Below are 13,945 nucleotides of genomic sequence, written 5' to 3' on the forward strand. Positions count from 1 at the left end.
CAAGGTAAGACGCATTCTGAATGAATGAAATTGCCATTGAAGTAAAAACAAAAAAAGTCTCCTGCTTTATGCGTTGAAACACTATGAATACACGTCCGCCCCTTGCCCCCAAACATTCCTGCATCTGCGTTTCCTTATGGTTTCCGGTCTCTAATCCAGACCATAAAACACACCATACACCAATCATCCCCCCGTAGTTAAAGTCTTCTCTTTTTTTGTTGGTTCTTTGATACACGCTTGATAAGAAGTGGAGTCGGATACACGCCTCTATCGGCCATATCGATCAGGTTGTCTCCCATAGCCATCTTGTGGACGCAGTTGACCGCGCTGGAGCATCTCCTGATGTTGTATCTCCCGAGGATCCCGAGGATCTCGGGGGTCGCGGCTCATTTCGCGCATTTGCATCTCTCTAGGATCCGGAGGGTAAGGTCCCGGAGGCGGGCCACGTGAATCGTATCCTACGGGCGTGTAGCTCCGGGGTGGCATCTGGTCCCGGGGATCTCTAGGCGCGGGCGTCGATGCATACCGCGGCGGGTACGCCTGTTGACCTTGAGGCGGCATTGGCTCTGGTGCGCGGGAGACGGGCGGGTAGCGACCTTGCATTGGGTGTTGGTGCTGAGGCGGGATCTGACCGTACATGGCCGAACCTCTCTCGTCTCGCATCGACATGTGGTGCCCCGGCGGCGGTTGTTGTTGTTGCTGTTGAGGTGGTCCGGAAGCCCAGGATTGTTGCGGCATGGCCGAGCCCGTCGGAGGTGCCTTTTGCGCCGACATATGCGGAGAGGCCCAGTTTTGAGGAGGAGGTGCCTGCTGAGGTTGCTTAGCGGGCTGCGCATGTGACGCCGGTGGCCATGAAGACTGCTGCTGCGGCGGTTGCGGCTGGCCCATGACGTGTCCCTGAGGTCCAGGAGCCCATGCCGATTCCCTGCCTTGTGGGGGGAGCGTTTCGCGTCTGGAAGCCGACTGATGTACGGCGTACTGAGGCGGTGGCGAGCCAGCATGGGAAGCAGGTGCACCGTACGCAGGGTACGTAGTCTGAGGTTGATAAGGATCTCTGGGGTCCCTGGGGTCACGCGGATCACGAGGATCACGAGACTGGGGCTGCGGCGGATAAGGCTGCGCTACCTGAGGAGAGTTCGTCGCTGGAGGCTGGTGGTACTGATGGCGGTAGTAGTCCCTCTCGACGGCTTGCGCCGCATCATGAGGAGATGCAATGGCCGATCTCGGGGCGCTCATGTGCTGCGATTGGGGCGAGGCAGTGTAAGTCGGCTTCAGAGGAGGCATCGCAGAAGCTGAGGGAGCATTCCGGCCATAGGGATAAGCTGCCTGAGGAGGCTCCCGCTCTGGCCGTAGGGGAGTCGGCACCGGCGCGGCAACAGGTACTCTAGACATGCTTTGTGGTGGCGGCGTCGGGGATGGCTTGATTTGGGCCATGTCATTAACACGCTTGGGCTGAGGCGGGGGTGTAGGAGCGGCAGCAGCGGCAGCCGCTGGTGGGTCGTCGTTGAGCAACGACATGATGTTGGATCTCCTGTTCTCCGAAGCTGACGAGCGAGGCGGGGGCGCGGCCGCTGCTGGCGGCGGCTGTTGCTGCTGGGGAGGAGTGCCATAAGAGTCCATATGGGTGGGCATAGGTCGTTGAGCTGCAATGGGCCTTTGGCCAGGGGGTGTTGAGACAGACGGCTGAGGGTCACCCAAGAGTCGTCCACCTGGCTGAGGCATTGGCTGGCCGTAGCCTTGCGGGACTGGGGTAGCCGTTGCCCGCGGCGGCTCGGCAGGCTGTCTTGCCACAGGTGGTTCAGATCGAGGAGGCGGCACGTTGCGCACCGGTTGCTGACCATAAGAGAATGGCTCGTAATGATGCTGCGGCGGTGTCATCTCAGGCTCCTGCTTGAGGCGGGAACGTTCGGCCGGGCGTAGGTGTTCCTTGGCTTGTGCCTCGATCTTCTGCCTCTCCATCTGTTGCCTCTCCATTTGCTGTCGCTCAGCTTGCTGGCGCTCGATCTGCTGCCTCTCCATCTGCTGTCGCTCGATCTGCTGCCTTTCGATAGCTTCTCTCTCGAGCTGTTGGCGTTCGAATTGCTGTTGCTCGATGCGCTGGCGCTCAATCTGCTGGCGCTCAATCTGCTGCCTCTCAAGCTGTTGACGCTCCATCTGTTGCCTCTCGATTTGTTGCCTCTCGATTTGTTGCCTCTCAATTTGCTGCCTTTCCAGTTGCTGTCGCTCGACCTGCTGTTGCTCTATACGCTGCCGCTCAAGCTGTTGTCTCTCCAACTGCTGTCTCTCAACTTGCTGCTGCTGCTCAATGGCTTGTCTCTCCATCTCACGTCGCCTCTCGGCCTGTTGTCGGTCAACCAGCGGGTCAGGCTGCACAGACTGCACAGGTTGTGCGGCAGCCAAAGGCCGCTGCTGAGCGGGCTCGGTGACTGGGGCCGCAGGTGGCTTTTGCGAGATCCTGACTGGTTGAGGGGGTTGGGTCGACTCTCGTTCTCTCTCCTGGAAGCCAAAGGCCTGCTGAGGAGGTGCTCGGGGTGGACGAGCAACCGGCGACCCTGACTGTGATACTGGCTGGGCAGCTGGTTGTTGCTGAGCAGGGACTGGCGCCTGTTGAGGAGCTTGAGGAGGGGCCTGGGTGGCAACCACGGCAGGCGGAGGAGCTTGAGCAAGGGGCTGTGGCGGTTGCTGTTGCTGTTGCTGTTGCGCTGCCGGCGTCGGTGGTGCCGGCGTAATCGGCATCGCAAAGCGACCAAAGGGTGGTGCTCCAGGTTGTTGGACGGGAGGCTCGACCTTTGTCACAGGAGGCTCGCTCGGCGGTTCGGATGCAGTCGTCGGGGCGGGAGTGGCAGGCGCGGAAGCAAGGGGTCGATGTGACGAAGCCCCAGGCGTTGAATCGTATTTCTTGCGTCCACCGACAGTGGGCGGTGGTGGATCTGGTAGCTTCTCACCTCTGCTTCGTTTCGCGTCAGCCTCGGCAGCGAATTGCTCCCACTCAGTCTTGCCCTGGTCTCTCTGTCTGACGAAGTAGTTCTTGACCATGACAGCTGTCTTCGAACCCATATGGCCCGCAATAGCTACCCAGTCAGTACCGAAAGACTTGAGTAGCCCAGGGAAATCATTTGCTTCAGACACACTCCAGTAGCTGGACGCCTGGCTGGGGGCACGACGTTCGGGTTGCGGCTGAGCAATATCGAAAGTCGCAACAGTCGGTTGCGCGGGAGGTGGTGGTGGCTCGGGCCGTAGTGATGGAGGCGCCATGACTTCGGATATCGGTGAAGGGGTGATGGGAACAGGGCGCTCCTGGACAACCAGAGGGGCCTGTTGTTGTTGAATTGGAATCAGAGGAGGCTGAACGCCGGTAACAGGGGCCTCGAATTGCGAGGGCAGACGATTCTCCATAGGCACAGGCGGAGGCGGCTGGAACTCAGTGTTCTGAACTCTAGAGTTCGAGCGAGATCTTCCTTTGCCTGTAGCGGGCGTGGGTGCTGCTGCAAGAGTCTGCTGAGATTTAGGCGCCTTCGGCTCCTTGTCTTTGGCTGCCCTCCGTCCGCGCTTCCTACCGTCGACCTTTTCGGGATCAGCCTTGGCTCCGCGCCGGCCGGGTGTACCGGCTGGTGTGGCGTTGTCGGAATCCGTGGGCGGTTGCTCGAAGCCCCATGTCGGGGCAGCAGCACGACGTGGACGTCTCCTTTCTCCGTTTTCGCCGTTCTCTTGGTTCTCCTCTCCCTCATTTTCGGCGTTGCCCAGCTCCGAGACAAGCGCGCTTGAGCGGGTCTTACCTCTACCCTTCTTTCTACGCTTGGGTTGCTTTCTAAGCTTCTCCTTGAGGTTGAGATCCTTCTTCATCAGATAGTAGTACTGAATACAGGTACCGAAGTTGCGCTTAGGTACGTTTTCAGCGACGACTCCCCATTGCTTCGGGTTCGTGAGATATCTCTTCTCGAAGAGGTCTGCTTCTTCGGGGGTGAAGTTGTTGATTGGCGGCATAATCTGCCAGGCAGGTACAAGCTTCTCCACAGGCGTGAAGCCGGTGGTGTCCTTGAAGAATTCGTTGTCCCGGTCCTCCTGTCTCCAGTACATCTCGGGAATGACGGCTTCTTTCTCACTGCGATACTTCTCTTGCATGGCGCGTTGTTCCCTCTCTTTCCGTTCTTCGTCTTCCCTCATGGATGCTTGCAAAACTCTCTCTAGGTCTCGTTCGCTCGCATACCTTCTGCCAGCTCCCCTACCTTCGGGTTTAAGTTCCGGGGGAGGAGGAATAGGAATATGTTTCTCGGGTGTCGGCAGACAGCTGATAAAGGTTTCTCGGCTTTTGACCGCGATTGGGTCGCTCGAGACTGTAAAATCGAGGTACTTGATGTAGTTCTCGGCGTAATCCTTGCGAGCCTCCCCTTGTCCAGCCATCTTCTCCAGGGAGATCTTGTCAAGCTGCTGCAGAATGAAATCGTCGACCATCGAATCTGACTCGAGAGACTGTAAGAAATCCCGGTCCCGGCTCCAAGGGCGGCAGCTGTAATTGGGTAAACTGTCGAGAGGGGGCGTCGTGGAGAACTGTCGGATCTTATCGATGAGCATCACGTCGGGGTCCTCAGATTCGGTAGAGTTGTGGTCGTCATCGTCCATTTGCGAGGGCGTGCTGGGCAGACCCTTATCGCCTTCGATCGTTTCCATTGGCACACTCGACGGTTGGAGCAGAAGGTGCTGGCCGTTCATGACCGGCTCCCTGGGTTCCTCGCGTTCGACCACCGGCTCCAATGGGGCTTTCTCGGGCTCAAATGCGTCTTCCATAGCAACATCCACATCCTTTGCCGGCTCGGATGGTTGAGGGAGAGAGGGTGCCAGTAGAACCGAGGCAGGCTCGTCGATATCCATTTCCTCTGTCTTGGGCTGCGGCTCATTCGAGGCAGGGACCATGGGCGCTTCTTGAGCCATTTCGACAACAGGTTCAGCCAGTTTCGCAGCAGGCTTCTCAGAGTTCTCCTTGGCGGAACCGTCTGTGGATTCCTCGGCATCATTGACAACTTTCTCGGCGATTGGCTCCAGGGGCTTATCAACGGGCTTTTCGGCGGGCTTCTCAACGACTGTTGTTGGCTCTGGCTCTGGCTCCTTCTCGGGTTCTTGCTCAGTCACCTTAGGCGCTGTCGCCACGACTTCTTTCTCCACTTCCTTCTCTAATTCCTTGTCTGCCTCCTTTTCGATGAGAGGCTCTTCGGGCTTCTTCTCAACCTCGGGCTCCTCCGACTTCGGTGCGAACACAGCAACGGAGATTGGCTCGGGTACCACAGCAGACTCCTTTGGTGATGATTTGGCTTGCTGAACTGGGCTCGAGATCTTGGGCGTCTTTTCGCGCTGCTCCACAACCGGTGACTTAATCGGGGTAGCTTCTTTCGGAGGTTCGATGACGTCGGGGATCGGCCCAAGCATATCCACAAGACTCTCTGGCTCGGTGACAAGCGCTACCAATGCTTCGTGCGAGACTGCAGCGTAGCGAGCGATGATTCTGTCCGGAGTACTGTCGGCTGCGTCCTGTAATCTCTGCAATTCGGCCTCTTCCTTTGCGATTTCCATGGCGAAATACTCTCCGTAATCTTCGTCGTCATCGGATTCGGACGTCTGTTCGGAGACAGGCGCCGAGGGTTCCTGGGGCGGGAGAAGAAATCGAACTCGCGGCACAGACATACGGCTCACCTTTGTAGGCTTTACAAGCTTGGGCGGCTCCTTCGTCTCTTCCTCGTCCTCGTCCACTAAGCCCTCATCGCTGTCGTCTTTGTCGGCTGTGTCGAACTTCTCTTCCCGCCGTGGAGGGTTCCGACGCTCCTGATATCCATGATTATCGGTTCCTCCCATGACAATGTCCCTTGAATCATCCGGATGTTCTATATCTCGATCCATGGAGCCTCTGGCAGAATAGCTGTCTCTTTCGGATTTGATGACAATTTCGCCAGGTTCCGGAAGGTTAAGTGACTTGACCGAACCTTCATTGGCGGAATTGTGAGAGTCGGCCTTCGCATCACTACTGCGTGGACGCCGGTCGTTGTCGCCTTGTTCTGCTGGTACGCTTTCATGACGGAAAGGTACCGGGCGTTGCTGTTGCGCAAAGCTCTGCGACCTCATAATCTTGGGCGACTCGGGGGGGCCCTTCTTCCCCAGTGCTGGATTTATCCATTGCTTACTCGAGGGCCGTTGCTGTTTCTGTTGTTGAGCACGAGGGCCAGAGGGGATAGGCGGGCTGCCCTCTACAAGGTTCATCTTTGCTGGACCGGTAGGGGGTGCCGGGAAATCCCCGCCGCTACCTCCGCCGCCGTGTCCGGCAGAAACAGGTCGTTCGGAGTTGAAGGCTCTGGGGGCTGTGGGTGGCAGTTTGCCGGTGCCGCCAATGATGGGCGATCCGTCTGCCGGGCCGTTTCGACTAGGGACAGTGCCGAAAGCGGGTGCTGAAGGGGCGAGCGGGGGCGGAGATACGTCCTTGGTGTTTGGCGACTGTGCTTGGGAAGACATGCCTCTGTCTCGTTCTCGGTCGACCTTTGGTCTAAGCAACTCGCGGTCTCGGGGATCACGGGGTTCGTCTCGAGGGTCTCTGCGAATTTCAGGATCAACCCATCGGTCGCCACGGTCGCGGTCGTCCCTATCGCGGCCCCATCGCCCTTCCTGAGAGCGACTGCGAGGTCCGAAGCGATCGCGGTCGTCGTAGAAACCAGCTCTTCCTCCCCTTCCTCTCTCCCATCCTCCGCGTCCCCGATCTCTGCCTCCTCTAAAACCACCTCGACCCATGCCGAAGGGGGGGTCAGAGTTGGACGAGCCAGCGGAAGGTGGGCCACCGTCCCTTGAGCCGCGCCTAGATCGTTCGGCATCGACGCCTAATGGAGGATCTCTATCGCGGAAATCTCGCTGTGGTGGTGAGCGCCCTCTACCAGGCGAGCGTGGGCGTCCTCGATAGCTCTCTCTATCCCGTCGATCCCAGTCCCGTTCGCGTTCACGGCTTCTCTCGTCTCGATAAGGCCCATCGCGTCGGTCTCTGAAATCGATATCGCGGTCCCGTCCGCGATCTCTGCTGTCATCGCGAACCCATCCGCGGCCACGGCCACCTCTGCCACGTCCTCTGAAGTCACCAGCATAGCCGCCGCCTCTGGGTCCACTGGGAGGATCTAAAAGCGCCTTAGGCCCCCGTGGCGGGTCACGGGGTAGGTTGTCGCGAAACGAATCTCTGTTGTTGGTGAATGCTGAAGTGTTGGAGCGCGCCTCGGCGGATGATCGGCGGCGGTCGCCATCACTGTACTGGGATGCGCGTTCGTAACGATCGGGTGAGCGGTCGCGAGGCGATCTGGAGCGACGGTCGCCGCGATCTCCCCCGTCATACCTCGAGGAATATCTCGAAGCCCTATAAAGATCGTGATTAGCATGAAGGGGTCGCTCGAGAGGCCGCCTCGCATCCACAGGACGCCTGTTGTGGTCAAAGGGCGGTCGCATCTGGTGGTCGGGAGGGTCTAGGTGTTTGGCTCGATTTGCGTCGAGCGCGATGGCTTGTCCAGGTCGGGCATGCGGGTTGTGGGAATTTTGATGGAAGACTCGAAGAAGTCGGAGATTTAGGTTTGTTGCATCGTCTACTCACATCGCACTAGGCCGGGCGACAGCCCTTAAAGTTGCCTATGATAAAGGTCCAATACCATATGTGTCTGGATTGGGACGTGGAACCAGAGAACCTTGGTTGTCGTGGGTCGATGGAAGACTTTTGGTCCTTGGAGTGGTCGGGTCCCAACCTCGGATAAGCGTCAGGACGGGCGCTGGTCAGGAGGTGAGAGAGGTAGCGTAGCGGGCACGGCGGGGAGTGGGTGCATCCGACAGCGGGTCGTTATTGTGTGTGTTTGCGTATGGCTTTGCACTGGGTAATGATGTACGGGTGGATGACGGCACGTTGATTGTGTGTGGACGGTGTCCCGTTGGCAGCGATGCTCGTAGGCGAAGGTTGGTGTGTCGTCGTGATGAAGCGCGGAGATGCGACACTTGGGCACTTTGGCGAGCAATCGTGTGATGTTGAAGGATTGAAGACGGGACCCCAGCGGGCAGTAGGTACGAACGGTACTGGACGGCCACGGCCACGGCCACGTTCGGGGCAGCCTGCAAAATACGGTTCGCGTGCAGTGGCGCTTAGTTCCAGGTTTGGCACTGGGCTGAATTGGATCTCAAATTCACTGGGGGCAGCGCCAGCCTTTTACCGCCAACACGCGCTAGACTCTTTCAGGTTTCTAGCGGGAGCCACGGCAGTTCGAGCCTGAGGGTGTTGTCTTTGGCCCTGCCTTCCATCCAATGCCTGCCCGAATTTGAGGTGCCTTGTGCTTGTCTTCCTGTCTGCTGCTTGTCTCCGAAATCTCAATTTCCCGGTCAGTTTCCAAGAGATGCGGTACGTACCCTTCAAATGTTTGTCATGGAACCTTGGTACCTTATGGAAACCTCTCCCGTCCCGTCCACGGCCCAGCTGGAAGTGTCCACAGACAAACCTCAAGAGTCCACTGAGGTAGTCACCAAATCCACATCATCTCGAGGAAGGTACCTTGCACTTTGTACCACATCCACCGATGAGCCTCCCGTCTTTTGTGCAATTCGAAATCATCATGTCTTCTTCCACGTCTCTATCCAGGCACGCATTGAATGGATACCCAACCAGCATCACTTCCCACGCACCAAAAGTCATCGACCACACACACTCCAGGTCCGTCCGTCGCCGTGTCGCTTTACCATTAGACGACCCGACCTGCATGGGTGGGCACTCACAATTCGAGGTGGGTCCCTGTGCGCGCGCGCCGTGGCAGACCCTGCCGCCTGGTACTCCACCTTTCCGTCAAAATTCTTTGCAGAGTGGAGTCCGTCTTTTCTAAACATCACGGCCGTGGAGTCATCCCATGCCCGCCCGGATGGAGCCATTCTGAAGTGTGTACCTGTGTGTGTGGATGGTCACTTTTTTTTTCCACGCCAGCTCCAATATCCCGTCAGAGTTCCTCGTTCCCTGATTGCTAAGAACGAAAAAGAGTACGGATAGAGACACCCTGTTTATTTATTTTTTGGGTTGAAACAGTCACAGGGTTCTTGTCTGATAGCCATCCACAATTCTCCGCGGTTCGTGTTCCCACTATTTACTATAGATCGCCACTCCCCTCACTGGTATGTACCTTTGTTCGGTGGGCTTGAGACAATCTCACTTTTGAGATCCCTCACATTTGCAACTCAACTGCAACCTGATTTCGGTGTGCCTCCCTCATTCGTTCATTTACAGAAATTATATCATGGCATCTCAAGAGAACCCCAACGCCCCGCCGGCGGCAGCAACCGATGCGGTCCTTGTCGTCTCGGAAGAAATGCCCGAAGGCGCACAGAAAGTCGAGGAGTTGGACTTTGACGACATCAAGGGTCCAATCACCGCCGAGAGTCTCTACAATGGCATGAGATTCATGGGTTTCCAAGCCTCGTCTCTGACCGAGTCCATCCGGATCATCAATGACATGGTGAGCCGCCACCTCTATTGCTCCCACGTGTGAGACGACACCCTGCTGACAGGCGGGTTGCGACTTCAAGAGGGCCTGGAGAGACCCAGAAACCGGCGACAAGACCACCATCTTCCTAGGCTACACCTCCAACATGATCTCCTCCGGCATGCGAGGCGTCTTCCGGTGGTTGGTCAAACACAAGCACGTCTCCGCCATCGTCACCACCGCCGGCGGCATCGAGGAGGACTTTATCAAGTGCCTGGGCGACACCTACATGTCGTCCTTTAGCGCCGACGGCGAAGGCCTACGCAAAAAGGGACAGAACAGAATCGGCAACCTTGTCGTCCCGAACTCGAACTACCGCGCCTTTGAGGACTGGGTCGTGCCCATCTTTGACAAGATGTACGAGGAGCAGGAAGCCAGCAAGGGCACCGACGACGAGATCAACTGGACGCCCTCCAAGATGATCCACCGCCTCGGCAAGGAGATCAACGACGAGCGCTCCGTCTACTACTGGGCGTGGAAGAACGACATCCCCGTCTTCTGCCCCGCGCTCACGGACGGGAGCTTGGGCGATATGCTGTACTTCCACACCTTCAAGACCTCGCCTGGCCAGCTCAAGTGCGACATCGTCGAGGATATCCGAAAGATCAACACTATCTCGGTGCGCGCCAAGAGGGCAGGTATGATTATCCTAGGTGGCGGCGTCATTAAGCATCACATTGCGAACGCTTGCCTAATGCGCAACGGCGCCGAGTCGGCCGTGTACATCAACACTGGCCAGGAGTTTGACGGAAGTGATGCGGGCGCCAGGCCGGATGAGGCCGTTTCCTGGGGAAAGATCAAGATTGGCGCCGATGCCGTCAAGGTATGTCACCACGAGCACTTGGTTTGGAGAAGGTTGTGTATTTCCATTGCTAACACATATAATGCGTCTAGGTCTATGCGGACGCCACTTTGGTATTCCCATTCATTGTCGCAAATACTTTTGCCAAAGACAAATCATCATAGACACAACAAGTGGGAAAAGAAAAGAAACAAAAATTCCATTGCACACCCAAGAGCCGCCACATGTTGTTCCTGGGACCGGGCTTCTTACAATACTGACTCCCATTCAGGTGACTCTGATCTAATATGCCCCTGAACTTCCGTCTCCTCGCAATCTGATCCACAGGATTCAGCATCAGGACCAGGGCAGCAGCACGGGGCATCACGCTCATCCGGAGCTAGTGAGTCGCCGCATTCCTGGCACATCCAAGACTTTGAGTGCCGTGGGCACCGAGGGCAGATACAACAAGGCTTTCTGTTGGTAGACTGACGGTTAACATCCTTCTTTTTCTGGTATACCTTGCAAGAAGGGCGAAACTTACTCTTCCCCTACCTCTTCAGGACCCGAAGTATCGTCTTCCGGGGCGCTCTCCGTCGCCTGCGAGTCGTGTGGATCCTCATCGGCCACGCCACTAGGGTGATCATCACTCTGACTCTGACCTGTCGGCGGCGGCGACGAGACAAGGTCGCTACTCTCCGAGGGCCCCGAGGTAAATACTGTAGCCGCCGCGATGCTGCTGCTAGGCGGCGTATGGCTTCCTTCTTCCCTGCAGTTGCTCTCGGGGAAGTATCCAAGGCCTTGCTGTGAATGTGTCCTTTGATATATGTGCTCGGGAAGCGAAGAGAGGTTGTCGGCAGCCCTCGTCTTTGAGAGGGCGATTTCAGGCATGTGAGCAAGTGTGTCTGCGCAATTCAATGACTCTGCCCGCCGTATGGATGAACCCGTCTGGAAAGGCATTTCTCTATGTGATATGCTGCTTGAAGTTGTTTATTGTATGAAGTCGGAATGAAGTGGGAGTGCTGCTACTTCTGACTCGCATATACAGAGGCGAATACCAGGGGTCTGCCAAATAGTGTAGAGGGAAGAAGTCGGCTTTTTCTCAGAGTGTGGTGGTGTATCGGAGACGAGGTGCAAGCAAATTCAACCCGTTACAAATTCTCAAAGACCGGCAGCCGATATACAGCTCAGGCCATCCACTATGGCTTCTCTGATTTAGGTTCTACTGTAACGTGGGCGAGATAAATCCTACTGACCTTGCTAGGTAGGTGATTTCTTCGGGGAGTCTACGCATTGTGCCGTGCGTGTAGGATATACGTCGTGGAGGAGGTCGATGTGTAAAGACTAGGCGAATTGTTTGATGCAAATACTCTTCATTGACTCTCTCAGCTTCTTCAATTTATTCTTATAGATATTACAGGACATAGATCAAACATATATAGAGGTAGATAAAGCGGGAGAAAAAGAGGTCATCAATGGGGAATTGAACAAAAGGTTAGGTTGAGTGAGGCTCAAGGACTTTCGGGTTAATACTATGACATCCCCCTCATACCTCTCGGCCATGTTCCCCCGACCTCTTATGGTGAGAAAGGAGACAGCCAGGCCTAAGTACCTTGCACATTATTAGGGAGTATTCAGATGGGATAATTTTGAGATATGATGCAGCCTAGCGGGAGGCACTTACACGATGTGAAGGGTGCGGCAGGTAGAACCGACAGAATGGTACCGAATCAGATGACGTCCCGACGAAGCTGCACGTGACCTTATCGATAAACCATCCAACGCTACCTCGCCGACGACGATCTAGAAACTTTCGAAGGTTGCAGCTGCATCCACCCACTTGTCCCACGCACCTCTCCCTCTCCCATGTTAACCTCTCTCTTTCACCCCGATCCTACCCAGAATTCCAACAATTAACTCGACAGAGCGTTGCCACGGCCGGCCAAGATGTCGGCCATCTACAACCTTGAACCGCAGCCGACTGCGTCCGTCATCCTCCACACCACCCTAGGCGATATATCTGTCGAGCTCTTTGCCAAGCAAACACCACTCACCTGCCGAAACTTCCTCCAGCTTGCCCTCGATGGCTACTACGACAACACAATCTTCCACAGGCTCGTGCCGGGCTTCATTCTTCAGGGCGGTGACCCAACGGGGACCGGCAATGGCGGCGAGTCCATCTACGATGGCGGCGCATTCAGCGGCGAGCTGGACCCCTGGCCAATGGATGAGCGACGCGGTCTCAACGCCGGTCCGACGGGCATCGGATTCAAGGACGAGTTTCACTCACGGCTGAAATGGAACCGGCGCGGGCAGCTGGGCATGGCGAACGAAAGTCGTCCTGATACGAACGGCAGCCAGTTCTTCTTCACACTCGATCAGGCAGACGAACTCAATAACAAGAACACGCTGTTCGGGCGGGTAGCTGGCGACACGATATACAATTTAGCGAAGATGGGCGAGGGGGAAGTCACTCCAGGCACGGACCGGCCGACGTACCCTGTCAAGATTACAAACGTGGAGATTCTCGTCAACCCCTTCGATGATATGGTGAAGAGGTCAAGGGTTGCGACCCAGGCACCCAAGACTGTGGTCATTGAAAAGAAAAAGAAGAGGAAAGGCGGGAAACAGCTCTTGAGCTTCGGGGACGACGAGGGCGATGCCGAGGAGGTTCCGGTCTTGAAGAAGACCAAGTTCGACACGAGAATAGTAATGGATGTGGATGAGGAAGAGGAACCGGCCGTGAAGAAGTCGACCAAGTCTAAATCGAAAGGCAAGGCAAAGGTGGAAGCGCCGGAACCTCCGCCACGAGACGAGCCAGAGCCCGAACCCGCTGAGGAGAAGCGGACGGCACCGCCAAAGGAAATGCCATCAGAGAAGAAGAGCGCCATTCCTATCCGACTTCAGGATTCTCCGTCGCCAGAGCCTGAGGTTCGCGACACCAAGACGGCTCTCGAGAAGACAAATGAGGAGATTGCCGCTCTTAAGGCCTCGATGAAGCGGAGCTTTCATTCCGAACCGGTCAAGGAGACCAAGAAATCTGCACTGGAAAGCATGATTCCCGAGACGTCAATCCGGGGGAGGAGGAGAAGGCCCGGCGGTAACACGACTAGCCGTGAAGACCAACAAGCTCTCGATTTCTTGAAAGCTTTCAAGTCGAAGTTGGATCAGGCGCCGCCGGAGGAGGCTCCGGAGAAGGGAGACGGACCCACCTCTGCAGCCGAGGAGGGGGAGCGCAAGGAGGACAAGGTGGCCGACGAGGAAGCGGAACTTTGTGATCTTCACTTTATTGCCGATTGCCAGAGTTGCAAGGCGTGGGATCAGGCCGCCAAGGAAGACAGCGACGACGAGGGGTGGATGTCACGGGCGCTCAGCTTTAAAGCGGATAAGCTGGGTAAGGATCTCAGCTATCGCAAAAAGGCTGAGGAGGAGCTGGTGGTGATTGATCCCAGGGAAAAGGCCAGGACACTGCAAGAGGAGAAGAAGGCATCGCGAGAGGCCCGGAGCGGAAACTCCGGACGGGAATGGGATCAGGCACGGAATGCAAAGATGGCCAGAGCTTCGGCTCTTGCGGGCAGAGGTGCAAGGTAGTTTTTCTGAGAAAATATCAGGGTATCTGTAGGTACCCTCGACAGGAACAAGG

General features: G+C 56.6%; 4 protein-coding genes across 4 annotated transcripts; 2 read left to right on the forward strand and 2 right to left on the reverse strand.

Annotated features, from left to right (window-relative positions):
* Positions 1–267: 267 nt before the first annotated feature.
* On the reverse strand, positions 268–7,464 carry CTAM01_02183 (myb-like DNA-binding domain-containing protein; the record flags this gene model as incomplete). Its single annotated transcript, XM_060518222.1, has 1 exon — positions 268–7,464. The coding sequence occupies one exon, from the start codon at positions 7,462–7,464 to the stop codon at positions 268–270; it is 7,197 nt and encodes a 2,398-aa protein (XP_060386855.1).
* Positions 7,465–9,275: 1,811 nt separating this feature from the next.
* On the forward strand, positions 9,276–10,487 carry CTAM01_02184 (deoxyhypusine synthase; the record flags this gene model as incomplete). Its single annotated transcript, XM_060518223.1, has 3 exons — positions 9,276–9,494; positions 9,547–10,344; positions 10,416–10,487. 3 exons carry the CDS (start codon positions 9,276–9,278, stop codon positions 10,485–10,487), a joined length of 1,089 nt encoding a protein of 362 aa, XP_060386856.1.
* Positions 10,488–10,842: 355 nt separating this feature from the next.
* Positions 10,843–11,193, reverse strand: CTAM01_02185 (uncharacterized protein; the record flags this gene model as incomplete). The annotated part of the gene is made up of 1 exon (XM_060518224.1): positions 10,843–11,193. One exon carries the CDS (start codon positions 11,191–11,193, stop codon positions 10,843–10,845), a length of 351 nt encoding a protein of 116 aa, XP_060386857.1.
* Positions 11,194–12,249: 1,056 nt separating this feature from the next.
* CTAM01_02186 (cyclophilin type peptidyl-prolyl cis-trans isomerase/CLD) lies at positions 12,250–13,893 on the forward strand (the record flags this gene model as incomplete). The annotated part of the gene is made up of 1 exon (XM_060518225.1): positions 12,250–13,893. One exon carries the CDS (start codon positions 12,250–12,252, stop codon positions 13,891–13,893), a length of 1,644 nt encoding a protein of 547 aa, XP_060386858.1.
* Between the last annotated feature and the right edge of the window lie 52 nt (positions 13,894–13,945).

This window comes from Colletotrichum tamarilloi, assembly GCF_030869305.1.
Source record: "Colletotrichum tamarilloi strain Tom-12 chromosome Unknown Scaffold_5.1, whole genome shotgun sequence".
Lineage (NCBI taxonomy): Eukaryota > Fungi > Ascomycota > Sordariomycetes > Glomerellales > Glomerellaceae > Colletotrichum > Colletotrichum tamarilloi.